This window comes from Ipomoea triloba, chromosome 12, assembly GCF_003576645.1.
Source record: "Ipomoea triloba cultivar NCNSP0323 chromosome 12, ASM357664v1".
Lineage (NCBI taxonomy): Eukaryota > Viridiplantae > Streptophyta > Magnoliopsida > Solanales > Convolvulaceae > Ipomoea > Ipomoea triloba.
In genome coordinates, this window is record NC_044927.1 from 2210455 (window position 1) to 2225580 (window position 15126).

The following is a 15126-nucleotide window of genomic DNA, read 5'->3' on the forward strand; positions in this document are numbered from 1 at the left end:
TAATAATTAATAAGTTGATGTTTAAAAAAATTTATTTCAATATTAAAAATTGTACTAAACTACTAGTTTGATGGTTGAGTAGGGATAGAAATTCTCCGTCCCTAAATATATTCCTCTGTAGGAACGGGAATGGAAATTTGGAAATTCTTCATCCCTAAATATTCCTTTGTAGGGACAAAAATAGGAAACATGTCTATTCCCAAACGGAGGTGAAGAGTGGGGCGGAGTCACAACTCACAAAGACAGAAAAAAGAAAAGTGTATACTCCTCTACCTGCTCCGTTACCATTCTAAATGCGAAAAACAAAAATTCAACTTCATCAATAGATTTGGTTTTCATATTATTAATAAACTTGGATGGGTAAAAAGAAGATGTATCCAACCCAAAGTCATGATTGTGTCATGTTAGCATGCATATCATGATTGTTATGCACCACCTCTTTTTCTTCCTCATTCATTGTTATCATAATAATATGTACCCTAATTTTGGTAATGGTAGGTGATTATTACGTAGTATCATGCATGCATGTCCAGCCAGCTACTTGCATCAATTTTTTTTAAAAAAGAAAATAAACAAAATTATTAAAAAGTAGAATCACATGTTGCAGAGACAAAAGTCAGAATAATACTAATAATCTTATATAGAAAAACTGCAAAATTGAAGTCCTCTATCATTTATGTTGAGTATAAAATAATAAAATATATTACAGAAAATAACAGCTTCATCCCTCAAAAAAAAAAAAAAAAACAGCTTCATCCCTCAAATATAGAATCACTATTTTTCATTTTTCAATTGTCTATAAAGTTATGCAATATAATTTTCAACTCAATTCTAATAAAACTCAATGACAAACAAGTTATTTTACAAATAATTGATAGATTAAAAGTGGCAAGTATGATTAAGTGACACGTACAAGATTAGAGCTGTTAAAATAGGAGTCAACCCGGTCTATACGGGTTGGTCCGAGCTGTTTTACACGAGTTGAGAAAATTTTAACTCAATCCGATCCGTATTGAACGAACGGAATGAGGACCGTTTATAACTGAAATTGTAATACTTGCGCATTAAATTGTTTACGACTTGACCCATATCACAAACCTGTCTGCGAGATGATTTCATACAATTTTTGTTATGATTTTTTATTTTTGGTTAATGAATATTACCAGTAGTAAAAAGTAAAAATGTCGGATTCCTTTAAAATTACTCATTGTTGCGGCTCACGTCTTTCTATTTATAATAAGTGCGTGTCCATTTTAAATTTCTAATATTGTGAGGAAAATTAGAAATCACGCTTCCCTCACCTTTTGTGGGTCCCATTAGCCTTTACATCAAGTGATGCACTGGATGCCCTAGTTATTTGCCACGTCAATAACCTGCTTTTTTTTGCCATAAATAATACTGCCAAATATTTTCCATCAAATTTTTATTAAACTAATACAAATGAAATGTTTTTAATATATATATAATAATAAGTTAATTTAAATTTAATAGATCGCTCTTAATAAGAGTCGAACTTGTAATTTGTGGTTGGCAAATCACCTAACTTGGTTGGGGTTGTCAGAAATAAATCACATTATTTATTTATAGATAATGTCATGATTATAAGTGATTTTAAGACAGAATAATATTTTATAAAATATAATTATCGAAAATTCAAAAATTTATGGTTAGAATATTAAATTTAAAAAAAAAAAAAAAAAAAAAAAACTGGAGTTGTCTTGAAGTCTTGCTAAATTTTTGTTTGGTGCCATTAGAGATAGACAGAGAGGGTGGCTTTGTTTATCTTTCAGCTCGTGGCGTGACCTCTGCTTTCACCTTTATTCCAGACGGCGAAGGAGGACACGGCGGTGTTGGTGGCGGCGGCGCCGGTAAGTTCCGGCAATGTGAAATCCGACCACCAAGAGATTAATGTGAAGCCGGGTGAAGTAATCAAGTCAGTGGGGGAGGACACGGTCTGTAATGGCCGTGTTTCTTTGTTCGATCTATTTTGTTTTCTCACCGATCTCTGCATCTTCTTAGCTCAGGTTCACCTTCTTCTCCTTCATCTATCTCTAGCTTTCTGGGTTGGTGTTATTTCCAGGTGTAAAGTTCGAATTTTTATTGCTTAATGTTTTCTTTGGTGCCTTATAAGTGACAAAGTTGATTATCCCACAATTTTGATTTCATGGTTTTTTATGTTTTTTTTTTTTGAGTGTTTCACACTTTCCCTAATATTGAATGTTTAGCTTCTGGATATGTCTGATTTGAACAATGTTGCTTCTGATTTTGGTAAAAGATCAGACTTTTACTTATTTTACACTTGTTAAAGTAAAATTTGAAAGTTGAATACCCCTGTCAAACTTGTGCCCCATTTGACCCACTTCAAACTTTGAATTCTAGGTCAGATGTTGCTTTCAAAGCCTGGGAATGGTGTGGTTAGTCTTAGACTGATGAAAATAAAACCAAGAATTGTTTTTGGGAGAAACATTCATCTGGCTTTTGGAATGCAGGAGAAAAGATTGGGGGGTGCTTTTGATTTCTTGATTTAGTAGTATAGGTTAGGTTTTTCGTTTAGGTGGTAAGGTTTTGAATTTTGATTGCCTGATTGGTATGATTAGTCGGGATGTCGTTCAAGAGCATTGTGCGCGAGCTGAGGGAGATGAAAGACGGGATAGGGAGCATGTCGAGGAGAGGGTTGGAAGGGAGGCAATGGCGGAGTAGGACGACGCTGTCACATATAGCTCCCGATTTGGCTCATTGTGATCCAATTGAGCAGGGGCGGTGGGCGAATCTACCGCCTGAATTGCTGTTGGATATAATTCAGAGAGTTGAGGAGAGCGAGACATCATGGCCTGCACGGACTGTGGTTCTGTTTTGTGCCTCGGTTTGTAAATCGTGGAGGGAGATCACTAAGGCCATTGTCAAGACCCCTGAGGAATGCGGGAGGCTAACCTTTCCCATTTCACTGAAGCAGGTAACTATGGTTCAACTGCTTTTTTGTTAATCTGATTGTCAATGGAATTTGAAACTGAAAAGTTAAGTTCCTATCTATCTTCCATCAGCCAGGACCTCGAGATCCTCCAATCCAGTGCTTTATCAAAAGGGATAGAGCTACTTCAATTTATCGCCTCTACCTTGGTTTGACTCCATGTAAGCCATGTTCTGAGACTTTTATTTCTCTGCTATGTTACTTTTTAATCATACCAATGCATTCTGCTTAGATGTTGGTCGAGATTTGGGCTATATGAGGACCTTAGTCGACAAGAATGGTTTTTTGCCATCTCTAGTCAATATGGCGATTACTGATAATGTATATGGCTGTTTTTTTCACATTCTTATGTTATTTGTAATGTACACCGCTAAAGTGCTAATCATATCAACATTTGTTCAGCTGAGGACGAGAGTGACAAATTGTTGCTGGCAGCAAAAAAGACGAGAAGGGCAACGAGCACGGACTTTGTGATATCGTTGGTTGCAGGTGATTTTTCACGAGCCAGCCAAACATATGTCGGGAAACTGAGGCAAGTATTCCTGTCTACATCCATCGCTCTCTCACGTAGTAGCCTTTAGCATTGTCTATTTCTTCGGTTCTTATGCTCTATAATTTGGCTGTCACCAGGTCTAACTTCCTTCGAACCAAGTTCACCGTATACGATAGCCAACCGCCAAATGATGCTGCAGTTGAGCAAAACAGCCAACTGAGTCGAAGATTCCACACTAAGCAAGTGTCTCCGAGATTATCCGCGTGTAATTACAGTGTCGCGAGTATTTGCTATGAACTCAATGTGCTACGCACGAGAGGGCCAAGGAGAATGCGGTGCATCATGCAAACAATTCCTTTCTCGTCGATTCAGGAGGGGGGCACAGCTCCCACGCCAACATCATTCCCGCAAAGCTTTGATAGAACATCGTCATCCTTAACAGCTTCAAAAGATAAGAAGCCAGCCACAGATTTTCCTGGTTCTCTAGAATCAGCCCCGCCTTCTCAAGAGCCACTTGCCCTAAAAAACAAGGCCCCGAGATGGCACGAACAGTTGCAGTGCTGGTGCCTAAATTTTAAAGGCCGGGTCACAGTGGCTTCGGTTAAAAACTTCCAACTCGTGGCTGCAGTTGACCCGTCCCACAACGTTCCCGCTGCAGAACAAGAGAAAGTGATCCTGCAGTTCGGGAAAATTGGGAAGGATATCTTCACCATGGACTATCGCTATCCTCTTTCCGCCTTCCAGGCTTTTGCAATCTGCTTGAGCAGCTATGACACGAAACTAGCCTGCGAGTGAATGATCTTAATGTGGATCGTAAACCCTGATCATCTTTCGTTTTTGTTGCTGGTAACAGTAGAGTTCTGTTTATTCCCCTACAAAAGATGCCACTGCCCATTAATTATTGCTGAGAATAATGCTGCTTAGTAAGTAGCTTCTTCAGTGTTAGTTGCTCAGATCAAAGGAACTGCTCTTTTACTTCCCTGTTTATTGTTGAAATTGAGGAATTGAGGCACAAGCTCAATATATGAAAACCAAAAGACAAAGATGTATATTGAGAATAATACTGATATTTTGTTGTATACATTCTAACAGCTGGCACAAGAGAGTCGAACTCGAAATCTTGTAATTACCGAGCCAACTATATGACCAATTTAGTTTATTTTAAAACCGAATTAACTGAATAAACACTGTTCTATTTTTTAAGAAATTGCCTCAAATTTAGACAAAATTCAAATCATAGTCACAAATGTGAACTGAATCTCATTGTTGGACCACATTATGGTAGAATACCACTCTCTGTATTAAATATCCTAACAAGCCCCATCCATTTGATCATTTAAGAGAAGAAAAAGAAATGATTGCAGGGTCTAGGTTCATAGACTTTAATCTGCAGGATATGAATGTCCCTCCCAATTGAGAGATAATAGGACAAAATTGCAACTTGCAACATTAAAGGGTTGACAGAGCTCTCACTGCAACACACACACAAAAGTGACAAAACATGCATAATCAATGAGCATATTGTAGGTATTTAGGGCAAGGCGGCCAGTTGAATTACATTCCACAATTTATCTCCTATGTCAATCTCTAGAGTAGGAGCAGTGAGGGGTCTGAAGTTTAGAATTCAAATTTTATAAAATGAGAATGTGGGATATGTCAGTCAGTTGAAACACATCTTGCAATTTACTTCTTCCACCAGTCTTCAAAGTAAAAGTAGTAAGAAGTCTAAGTTTTAGGGTTCAACATGCAATGTGACTGTTCTCGAGATAACTCAAATTCAAATTAGTTAGAATCTAGCGTTATCACGAGTATCCTCGACAACAGCTCGAATTCAAATTAGTTAAAATCTAATATAATCACGAGTCTACAACCATCGACGAGATATGCCAAAAGCCTTAGAACAAAATATATACCATAAAAAGAACAAAAAATTCAAAATAGATTGTCATCATATACAAAACAGACTTCATTGATCTACAGCATATATAATGAAGCACCCAACTCAAGAATCTGCAAACTCTCATCCATTTGCAGATCACTATACTAAATGGGATTTTTCCACCTAATACTTCCAAACCTATACCCCATCTACACTCCTAATTCATATACACAAATTTTACTTCACTAATAGCAATATCTTCTCATCTACCACAAAATAACATAATAAGCAAATCCCACTTCATATTATGCAGAACTGTACATTGCTATGCAGAGATCCCAGCATCTACGTAAGCCGAGCAGCTACGCCTTAGTTAGCGCCATTAGCTTCGGCTTTAGATGCAAATCTTGCTCCTAGGTGTTAATCCTGACGATAGTTAGTATCTTGTCCTAGAATAAGATGGAGAGGATCCGGTTCCTACCTTCTCCTTTTTGCAGCGGAAGAAGTACCTTTGAACAATTTCCCGAGAATTCCCGTTGGCTTGGTTGATGGTTTTCTCTCGGTAGAGTCGTTGCCATTGGCAGTGGCAGTGTATTGAGTGGCATTGGGGTCGGGTTGGGAAGGTTCTCCAATGCTGTGGCATTCGTCTCTCAAGATCCGCAGCATTTCTGAAGCCATTGCCTTTCCTTTGCTATTCCCGTTGAGAGATATATGCACGAGGTCGGGGATAACCCCCTCGGCCATAACTAGGTCACAGTATTGAGATCTTTGAGAGCACAACGAAAGAAGAACAGCCACCGCGTGCTCTTGGTCCTCGAGATTGTCACTATCCAGTAGCTTTGCCACAGAAGCAACGCACCCGTCGGTCTCAGCGACAGAAATTCTGGCGTCTTGGTTGTTGCACAAGTTTTTCAAGATGGCTAAGGAATATCTCGCGAGAGAGGCATCGTTGAAGAACGGAATCAGTCTCGGGATCAGCTCGGAAGGTACGAATAAAAGCCTGATGTTGTCGTTCCCAGACAAGTTGCAGAGGATTCTGATGGATGGCTCCAACAAATCTAGGTTTTCGGAATTGAGCATGTCGAGGATGAGGTTGAGGGCACCAGATTCCGCAATTTTGTATTGACAGAAGCTCTGACACGACAGCTCCTCCAAGATGGCGAGAGCTTCTGTAGAAGCCTTCGTCGTAAGAAACAATACCAACAATTCGTATGCATTGTCATCCAAGAACCGGGCTGCATTGCTACTGCAAAAAGCAAGCAAAAGTTACTTAGTATCCCGAAACATCTTACATATTGGTCAACACATTCCCTCTACCTAATATTTATCGTTTTTAAAACCCTAGCTTTGTGTGTTACTAGGAGGAATGAATCATATAATTTAAACGAGATTACTTGGGAGGTAAAGAGCGAGAGACTACCTGCATTTCTTGAGGAATGTTAGCAACAACTGACACCCCAATATCTGGGCGTTCTCGTCTGGTATATCATGTGCAGAACTCAAAAATCTCATTAGCGGTTGAACATAGTTCTCAGATGAGGTCTGCTTGGGAGCTCGATTGCTATGTTGCAAACTATTCCTAACTTTTTCAACCAAGTTGCATTGAGATTCCCAGGAAAGTGATTCCAGACTGTACAAAGACTCCATGTCCATTTCATTCATGCTCGAACTGGTCCGAGATTTACGAGAATTCCCATTAGGGTTTGTTGACAACAAACTCGGGTAACTTGTGATCTTGGGATTTGAGTCTGAGGATCCAAGTGACAAATTGCTGAAATCTAACGGAAGCCTCAGATCGTTCATAGAACTTCCGAGGCTAGCGATTGAAACGGATGAAAGCTCCCATGGGTGAGGTACTGCAGCCTGCATATTCGGGTCAGAAGGAGCAACTCCGCTCTCTGCACACCACCTCGATATTAGGTCCTTCATCGAGTTATTTGGGGTTAACGAAATGTGAGTCAACCTCGTCCCGCTCTTTGGACATGTACTATTGCCTTCATTAAACCACCTCTGGATCCACATTCTCTCGTAGGTTTCCCCGGAAGCAATTACAACGGGATCATACATTAATCTTGACGATATAGGACATCTGAATTCATTTGGAGGCGAATCAGCATCTCCAGCTCCACGTTTAACGGGCGATTCAACCTCAGTTGATGGACCATCTGAGCCAGCAGATGGAAAAGGATCGTCAAGCTGTACCGAGCTATTCTCCGATTTCTCTTTCAGAATTTTGTTCCCGTACTTGTTAAGAAGATTTAGGAAGAACAACAAAATCTTCTTCTTTGACTGATTACCTTCAACAACTTTATCCTGCAGCATTTTATTGATAGATCTTTTCTCTATCACAAGAGCTTTAGGCGTGGAAATATTAAGCCTTAGCATCGCAACTTGAATGGCCTCGGGTGCACTCTCTCCCACTAGACAAGATGTCGATGCATAGTCATGAAGTAATTCTTTCACAATCTTCCCGGCCTCTTCTTCCGATGGATCCAATCTAAATTTCGCTCCTCTAAGATCAACAACTAACTGAGAAATCTGCAGACAGTAATTAATTAACTTTAGTTGATTCAAATAGACTTTAATCCAAATCTAGTCGGGTTAGTATAACGGAAAATTAATGGTGCTTTAAACTAAAATTTTCTGGTTGGCTAACTGAACAGGGTAGAACGATAGGATAAAAACCCTTAAAAATGAAAATTTTTAATTTCTTTCACCTCTGCAGCCAGCATAACGGGGACCATATGTTGCATCTCGCCTAAGCTTCGCTCCAGTAACTTCATTGACTTTTTACATCTTGCGAGTATAACATCACACGTTAGAGCCTGCAAATACAATAGAAAATACCATACGGTTATAAAAAGATGGAATACGAAAGCCAAATAAACTAAACTGATCAACTTATACATTTTCCAAAAGCACTCAGAAGGGCATTAGACCTTAATAAAGCGAGATTAGTGACACTTTCTGAAAATGTTCCAAGATACATACAAAGCATAGCTTAACAGACGATCTAAACTCGCCTCTTGAAAACTATAAAGACATCATCCTTTTCAACAAAATGTCACATGATACGTACCAAATAGATCTTACTGGATTCACTGCATTGCTGAAGTATTAACTTGGCCTTGTCAATCGCTTGGTTCAATAAGCAAAGTGCCTCCAATCCCGATGTGCATCGAGGTCGAGATGCTTCTATTTCGGGAAGTATTTCCGAGGCTCTAGTCACAAACTTGATCAATTCCGAACACATTAGAAGATGCACCTACAGTCATTTTAGCCACAGAGATAATATTAGACAAATCTAACATAGCGCCATATGACTAAGTGCAAACAACTTAACAAGACTCGAGAAAGACCAAATCCCGATCTCACAGGCAGACCGGATTAAAGTGAAACATGGACTAATTTCTTCATAAGTAGAGACAACCAAGATTTCAACAGAGAACACATCAATTCTATACCTTAATCAACCGAGGAGACGGGAGTGCTTCTGCACCTTCAGTGGGATCACTCCCCATAAAGAAGGATTATCAGTGACACAGATGAATGGTTAAACTGTCAGAAGCATAAAAATTGGTAAGTTTTCCTTGTTTAAATGACAATTAAACAGTAATCACTAATAAAACAATATTAAAAAACATTAAGAACACAAACCCCACATCTAATCTGTCTTACATAGCAATATAAAGACAAAATATCACCACTTTAGTCATCTAATCTGTTTTACATAGCCTACTTTTCTTCTAAAACACCAATCAATTTTGTATTCAAATAATAAATAACCATGCCAAGATTCCAAGAACTACTTAATCAGGCAGAAAGAAAACTTATTCAACCAAGAATTTCACTGTAAATTACAAGCACAGTCCAAGCAAATGATCAGAAATTCTTACCTGCAAACAGAAGAATCAGAAAGATGATGGATTCCAGGCAAAATTTCAAACTTGCAGCAGTAAAACCTAGTTCAAACTCAAGAAAAGCTGCAGTCTTTCTTAGTTTCTTGCACAGAGAAGAAAACCCCAGTCTTTTAAGAAGCCCAAAAATGAAAGATCCCACTTGTCTTCCCAAGCGGATAAGCCTAGAGATTTTGGGTCACCACATAAGAACCCACGAACTAGGAACAGCACATGAATTCACCATTAAAGCAACCACCTAACTCACATAGGAAAATCCAAAAGAATACCATTCAAGGCCCCAACAACACCTCAGAGGCACAGAGGAGAGAGAGAAAGAGAGAGAAACTTGTGAAGTTGAAGTATAGTGGACTTTACGTAAAATAGCGGGTAAACTGATAACCACTCCTACCCAGGGATAGAAAGATTAGAAGTACAGAGAGGAAATAAAGAAGAAAAGGGTATATAGGGAGGATTGAGGAAACATCCAAAAGCCGCAGACACTCTTGAATGCTTTTGTGGAAAAATAATCATTTCCCAAGTCAAATTTCAGAACCAAAAGATCCCCATAGCCCATTCCCTAACAACGTAACCATGATCATCAATGCTCTACAACTTCATAAAAAAAAAATTTTACTCCTTTCATTTCATTTATTGTGTTTGATTTTTTTTTAGTACTATTAACTCTGTTACTCTGTACAATATGATATTGAAGCACAAAAAGTCAATGCTTTCATTGGGATTTGATTAAATTATTTATAATTTGACTTTTCATAATATTAAATTTAATATTAGTATATAAAATTTATATATATTTACAACTACATCAAAATACTATTAAACATGAAAAAAATTAATTTTAAAATTAATGAGAAAAATATTTTGAAATAAATAAAAATGATGAATTGATTTGACCAATAAATAATAAGTATGATAAGTAAAATTGAACAAAATGATTAATATTTAATTTAATATTTATATATAAATTGTAATTATTTAAAAAAAAACATAAAAATAGTATACAACAAAATGTCGATTTAAAAATTATAACAAAACACTTTTAAAAATAGAGAAAAAAATTGTTTTGATTAAAGATTAATTGACACGACAACTAAATTTGGATAAAAGAAATATAATTTTGTAAAATTTGGTCATCAAGTTTAAAGTCAACCAATTTGATTACCCGAAAATTAAAAATATGTCTTTTTAATCTTTTCTTAACACATTTTTAATGGTGTACAGATTAAAAATAATATATTTTCAATAGTCGGAGAACTAAATGTAGTTAATTATGTATTTGATAACTAAAAATTAAAAATACAAATAATCACATACCTGAAATTAAATCTATAATTTTTTTTAACTACTATTGACTTTATTACAAGGTAGTATACATTAATCTTGTGATATTCCCTCATTGAGAGCCACAAAAGTGCTAGTTAAGTACAAAGTGCTTCACAACCTATAAATTATTTAGTTGTTATAAACTTTTCTTTTGTGTGTATGTTTTGTTTGTTAGTTTATATAAAGGAAAACAATTTCATTTTAAAATTAAAATTAACATTTTTTATATTTAATTTTAATCACTTGTAGTTTAAAAATAAATTATATTTGTTCAACTATTACCTACACATTTTCGATTGATTCTATTGCACAAGAACTTTCTAATCTGGTATGTTTCTATTGTGTAATTTGCAGTCTATTATACATGGATAGAGTTTATCGAATATGCATCTTCACAGCCCATGGTCTCACGTAGTAATCATAAGTTCTCTTTTCATCCAATAATAATAATAAATAAATAAATATAATAAACCAAAGTTGTGTGTCAATATATATATATATATATATATATATATATATATATATATGTATGTATGTATGTATATTTTATTTATTTATAAAGGTTTGGAACAATCAAGAAAGACATTTGGATGGCAATTGGAGAAGAATCGAAGAAAGTGGAATCAGTCAATTTTATTTATTTATTTGTTTTTTTTTTGTTTTTTTTGTTTTTGTGGGAGTCTCTTTCTTTATTATTTATTTGTTTATTTATCTCTATTTCTTTTCTTCTTCATGGGGTTATTGATTTTGAATTTTGATGATTGGATAAAACCTTTATATATGGGACCATAAAAAAAAAAAGAAGAAACCCTGATGTGAAATGTCTGGACCACATATGATGTCAAAAATCCCATCCAAATACATAACCACCACTTCAATGACATTATTATTATTATTAAAAATATACCACTTAATAATAATTCCTTAAAAAAAAAACTGAAAGTATATTTTTAGTGGGTGACAAATTTACTTTCAAGATGGAAAAGAATTTGATATTGTTTTGACAAAGTAGAATAGATGAGACATTTGTGTTTGAAGTTGATGGGTTACATAGCAAGTTTATTGGTACAATAATATGATGATGGACTATAGTTAGGTGTTTCATGGTCTTTGATGTCAGGTAGCTAGTGATCAAAATTAGGCATCGTCAGATAATAGGTCAATTTCGTTGCCACTAGTATAGACATTGCATCAGCATCTAACATATGTCACAACCAACTTGAACCACCAGTCTCTAGCATATTTCTTCCAGTTTGCAGAGGGATTTGAAATCTATTTTCCCTTATGCACTTCCCAACTAAGCAGAGTCTTTCAAACTCACTTTGTATTAAATGCATTTTAATACAACTAATAAACACATAATTGGTATCTTATCTCAACCATCTTAACTAGTACTTTCATTTCACAGTAAATGTCAATTCTATTGTTACAAACTCACCTGCACTTCTGTTAACTTACAATTATAATTTCTTTTATTTTTAATTGGTTTATCCACCTAATGAAAATGCCTACCCTTTTTCATTTCTTGAATGAGACATGACCATATGTGTAATGTGTGTGTTTATTGCTTTTGGCAAATTGGCATAGTGAGCCCCAGTGCAAGCTAGATATTAGTTCAGTGATAGTGTGTGCCTTTAATAACTTTGCTGTTGTGTTTGCGACCTCGCAAACCACATGCTTCCACCCTCAAACCGCAAAATCTTTCATACAATTTTGCATTCTTAATTCTTTTGGTTAGCATTTGGTTACGCATATCGCATTTGGTTATTGAGTTATTAGTATTATACATGATAAATTAGTTTGAATGAAAATGTTGATTTTGATGGTTAACAGCATCACCAATAAAAGAAAAAAAAAATGATAGGTATAGGTAATGTGTGCACCATGACATTTTTGTTTTGTTTTATTTTATTGTTTTCTTTCTTTCAATTTGGCATCAAATCGGAGTTATCTGACAAAGACCTACCAACAAAATTTAACCATTCATTTTACTCTAAGAACATTCCTAAAAAAAAAAATTAGACAAATGAGTGAACGTCTCGCGCACCAACCACGCTCATCAGGTACATGCAGTGCATACACCTCCCAATTAGCAACCACATTGATTGACTATTTTTTTCCCTATTTTCTCTCGTTTTCTTTTTTCTACATGGCCTGAAAAATTTTGAACAAAAATTTCAACAGTTGAGACGAGTCTAAATTGTCAAAAAATGAAATTTTTAAAGTTAATTTTATAATTGGTATGTTTTCAAATGTACAAGTAAACGTAATTAATATTTTTTTTTAAAAAGTTAGTAAACATATCATAATAATTTTGTAATCATAAAGATTAATTTTACCATATTGCTAACAGTTTAACAATCAAATACAACAATATATATATAATTAAGAGACTGTTTACCATTTATCTAGAAATATAAGACTAAAATGAGTAATACCAATTATAAAGTATTACTGAAAGGGCAGGGTTGATGCTTATCCACAAACTCAGTCATGTCACCATCAACAAAATATCAAAGCGTAGCATTGTGCTTTTAATTATGTATTAACAATCTGATTAACATTTCAAACAGCTGGTCATAGATTCGAATATTGGAACCTTAAATTTTTTAGATGGGAAAAAAATATTAACTACCCAAAATGTCATTAATTAACAACCTGCTAAATAAGTTTAGTAAACCCTTTTTTAAAAACCATTTTAAATAATACATAAAGTAATAAAAGTGATACCATATATACTTTCCTGTTATTATTCATCTCCTAAACACTAAGGATGTTTAGCAATTAAAAGAATATGGAGTGCCTGATTATTAATTATGTTAACATATAACTGATTGTTTTTATTGGTAAATAATATAATTGTTTCACTCGTTTGTAATATATATATATATATATATATATATATATATATATATATATATATATATATATATATATATATATATATATATATATTTGGTAAATTAATTATGTATTTAACATTTAACATAACTTATAAAAACATGAATGATGAGACTATTTGATAAATTGTCATCATCCCATAATAATAATTGTAATTTTTTAATCTAATTCTTATTGGGTAGGATGGACCTTAAAATTAGAGGTGACTAATAAATTATTTACCTCGTTATGAGGTCAACTAATTAATTTATAAGCCAGAAATAAATATAAAGTTTTATTGTGACAATGATATAAATTTAGAAATATAAAATAACATTTTCAAATTGTAATTACATTGCAACTAAAAAAATGCTTGTAAAATTTACTTTGAATGCAAATATATGACAATAAAATATTAAATGTTCACATAAAAGCTACGGAGTATACTGTAACGAAGTAATAATAGTCCGTGACTCGTGTTAGTCGTTTCTTACGCACTCCATCTGCTTATAAATACGTGTCATCTCGATAAATACCAGAGAAAAATAACTCGTCAAAGGAACGAGAGGAAGACAACTCGCCAAAAATACGAGAGAGAATATAAAAACTACCGAATCAGCAAAATACAGAAAGCAAAAGCACCATAAAAGATGAAAAAATACGGGCAAAAGCAAAAATGGTTGACAACCTAATGCCAAAAATACGGGCAAAAGCAAAAATGGTTGACAACCTAATGCCACAAAACCCAATCTCCAAAGCTGCAAACCTCAAAACCAAAGCACAAACCACAAGCTGACAAACTAAATATGTATTATTTTATTTAATAAGAAGTTGCTGACAAACTAAATATGTATTATTTTATTTAATAAGAAGTTGGAGCTTGACATAGATCTGCAACAAAAAGGAGCCGAAGGAGGGTAAAGAAAAGGCTGTTGCGGAGTTGGGAGGCGGAGATGTAGCGTCTGGTGAGGCGAATGGCGAAAAAGAAGGGGGAAGCACGCTGGTAGGGATGGGGTAAAGGTAGACTGCGGTGGGCGGAGGTGGATGGCGGTGGTTCACATGCAGAGGGAGACGGAAAGTGAAGGAGTGGAGGAGGTAGAACAAAAATTTATATTTAAGATAAGAAGAAAAAAATTTGTAAATAATTGATTTGACCAATAAATAATAGACATAATTGATAAAATATGACATAAGAAGTATTTAAAATGTTACTTATAAATCCGTGCTTTAAAAATTACAAAGTATATTCTAAACTTTGTAAAATTGTAGTGGTTTCGATCCAAATGAAAACATCAGAATTATTTCTTTTACATGTAATCATTTTATCCAACGTACTAATTAAAATTCTAATGAAAATATTTAAACCTTAACACAATATAATCTTATATTTTCATTTGCTAGAAAATAAAAACCGTTGCAATTAGAGTTACCAAAACATGCTTATTTCACCATTTAATGAAATGAGGTAGGGGTCGAGTTTGGAATTTAGAGGCTTGTCAAGTGATGAGCCAACATGCCAAAATTAATAATACTTTGTAATATAAATTAATTGTTTTTGTATTTAAATACGCAAGGGAAATATACGATCAATTTTGACAATACTAGTCACAATCTTACAAAGATAAAAGTATATTTCTTAAATTTTATAAATTTTAACAAATATAAT

The 15126-nt window shown here is 34.7% G+C and overlaps 2 protein-coding genes across 4 annotated transcripts; one reads left to right on the top strand and one right to left on the bottom strand.

The window, feature by feature from the left end:
• The first annotated feature begins 1736 nt into the window (after window positions 1-1736).
• On the top strand, window positions 1737-4599 carry LOC116000134 (tubby-like F-box protein 5). Of its 2 annotated transcripts, none has more exons than XM_031240163.1 (5): window positions 1737-2024; window positions 2380-2953; window positions 3042-3129; window positions 3371-3500; window positions 3599-4599. In XM_031240163.1, exons 2-5 carry the CDS (start codon window positions 2603-2605, stop codon window positions 4254-4256), a joined length of 1227 nt encoding a protein of 408 aa, XP_031096023.1. In that variant the 5' UTR covers window positions 1737-2024; window positions 2380-2602; the 3' UTR covers window positions 4257-4599. The 2 variants fall into 2 exon arrangements, with proteins under 2 accessions (XP_031096023.1, XP_031096024.1); XM_031240164.1 differs by having other exon boundaries at window positions 2598-2953.
• A 746-nt stretch (window positions 4600-5345) lies between these two features.
• LOC115998999 (U-box domain-containing protein 5) lies at window positions 5346-9675 on the bottom strand. 2 transcript variants are annotated; one of them, XM_031238707.1, is made up of 6 exons: window positions 9237-9675; window positions 8805-8898; window positions 8420-8605; window positions 8058-8165; window positions 6761-7878; window positions 5346-6583 (listed from the first exon to the last, which is right to left on the bottom strand). In XM_031238707.1, exons 2-6 carry the CDS (start codon window positions 8859-8861, stop codon window positions 5818-5820), a joined length of 2235 nt encoding a protein of 744 aa, XP_031094567.1. In that variant the 5' UTR covers window positions 8862-8898; window positions 9237-9675; the 3' UTR covers window positions 5346-5817. The 2 variants fall into 2 exon arrangements, with proteins under 2 accessions (XP_031094567.1, XP_031094566.1); XM_031238706.1 differs by having other exon boundaries at window positions 5346-6586; window positions 9237-9674.
• Window positions 9676-15126: the final 5451 nt, after the last annotated feature.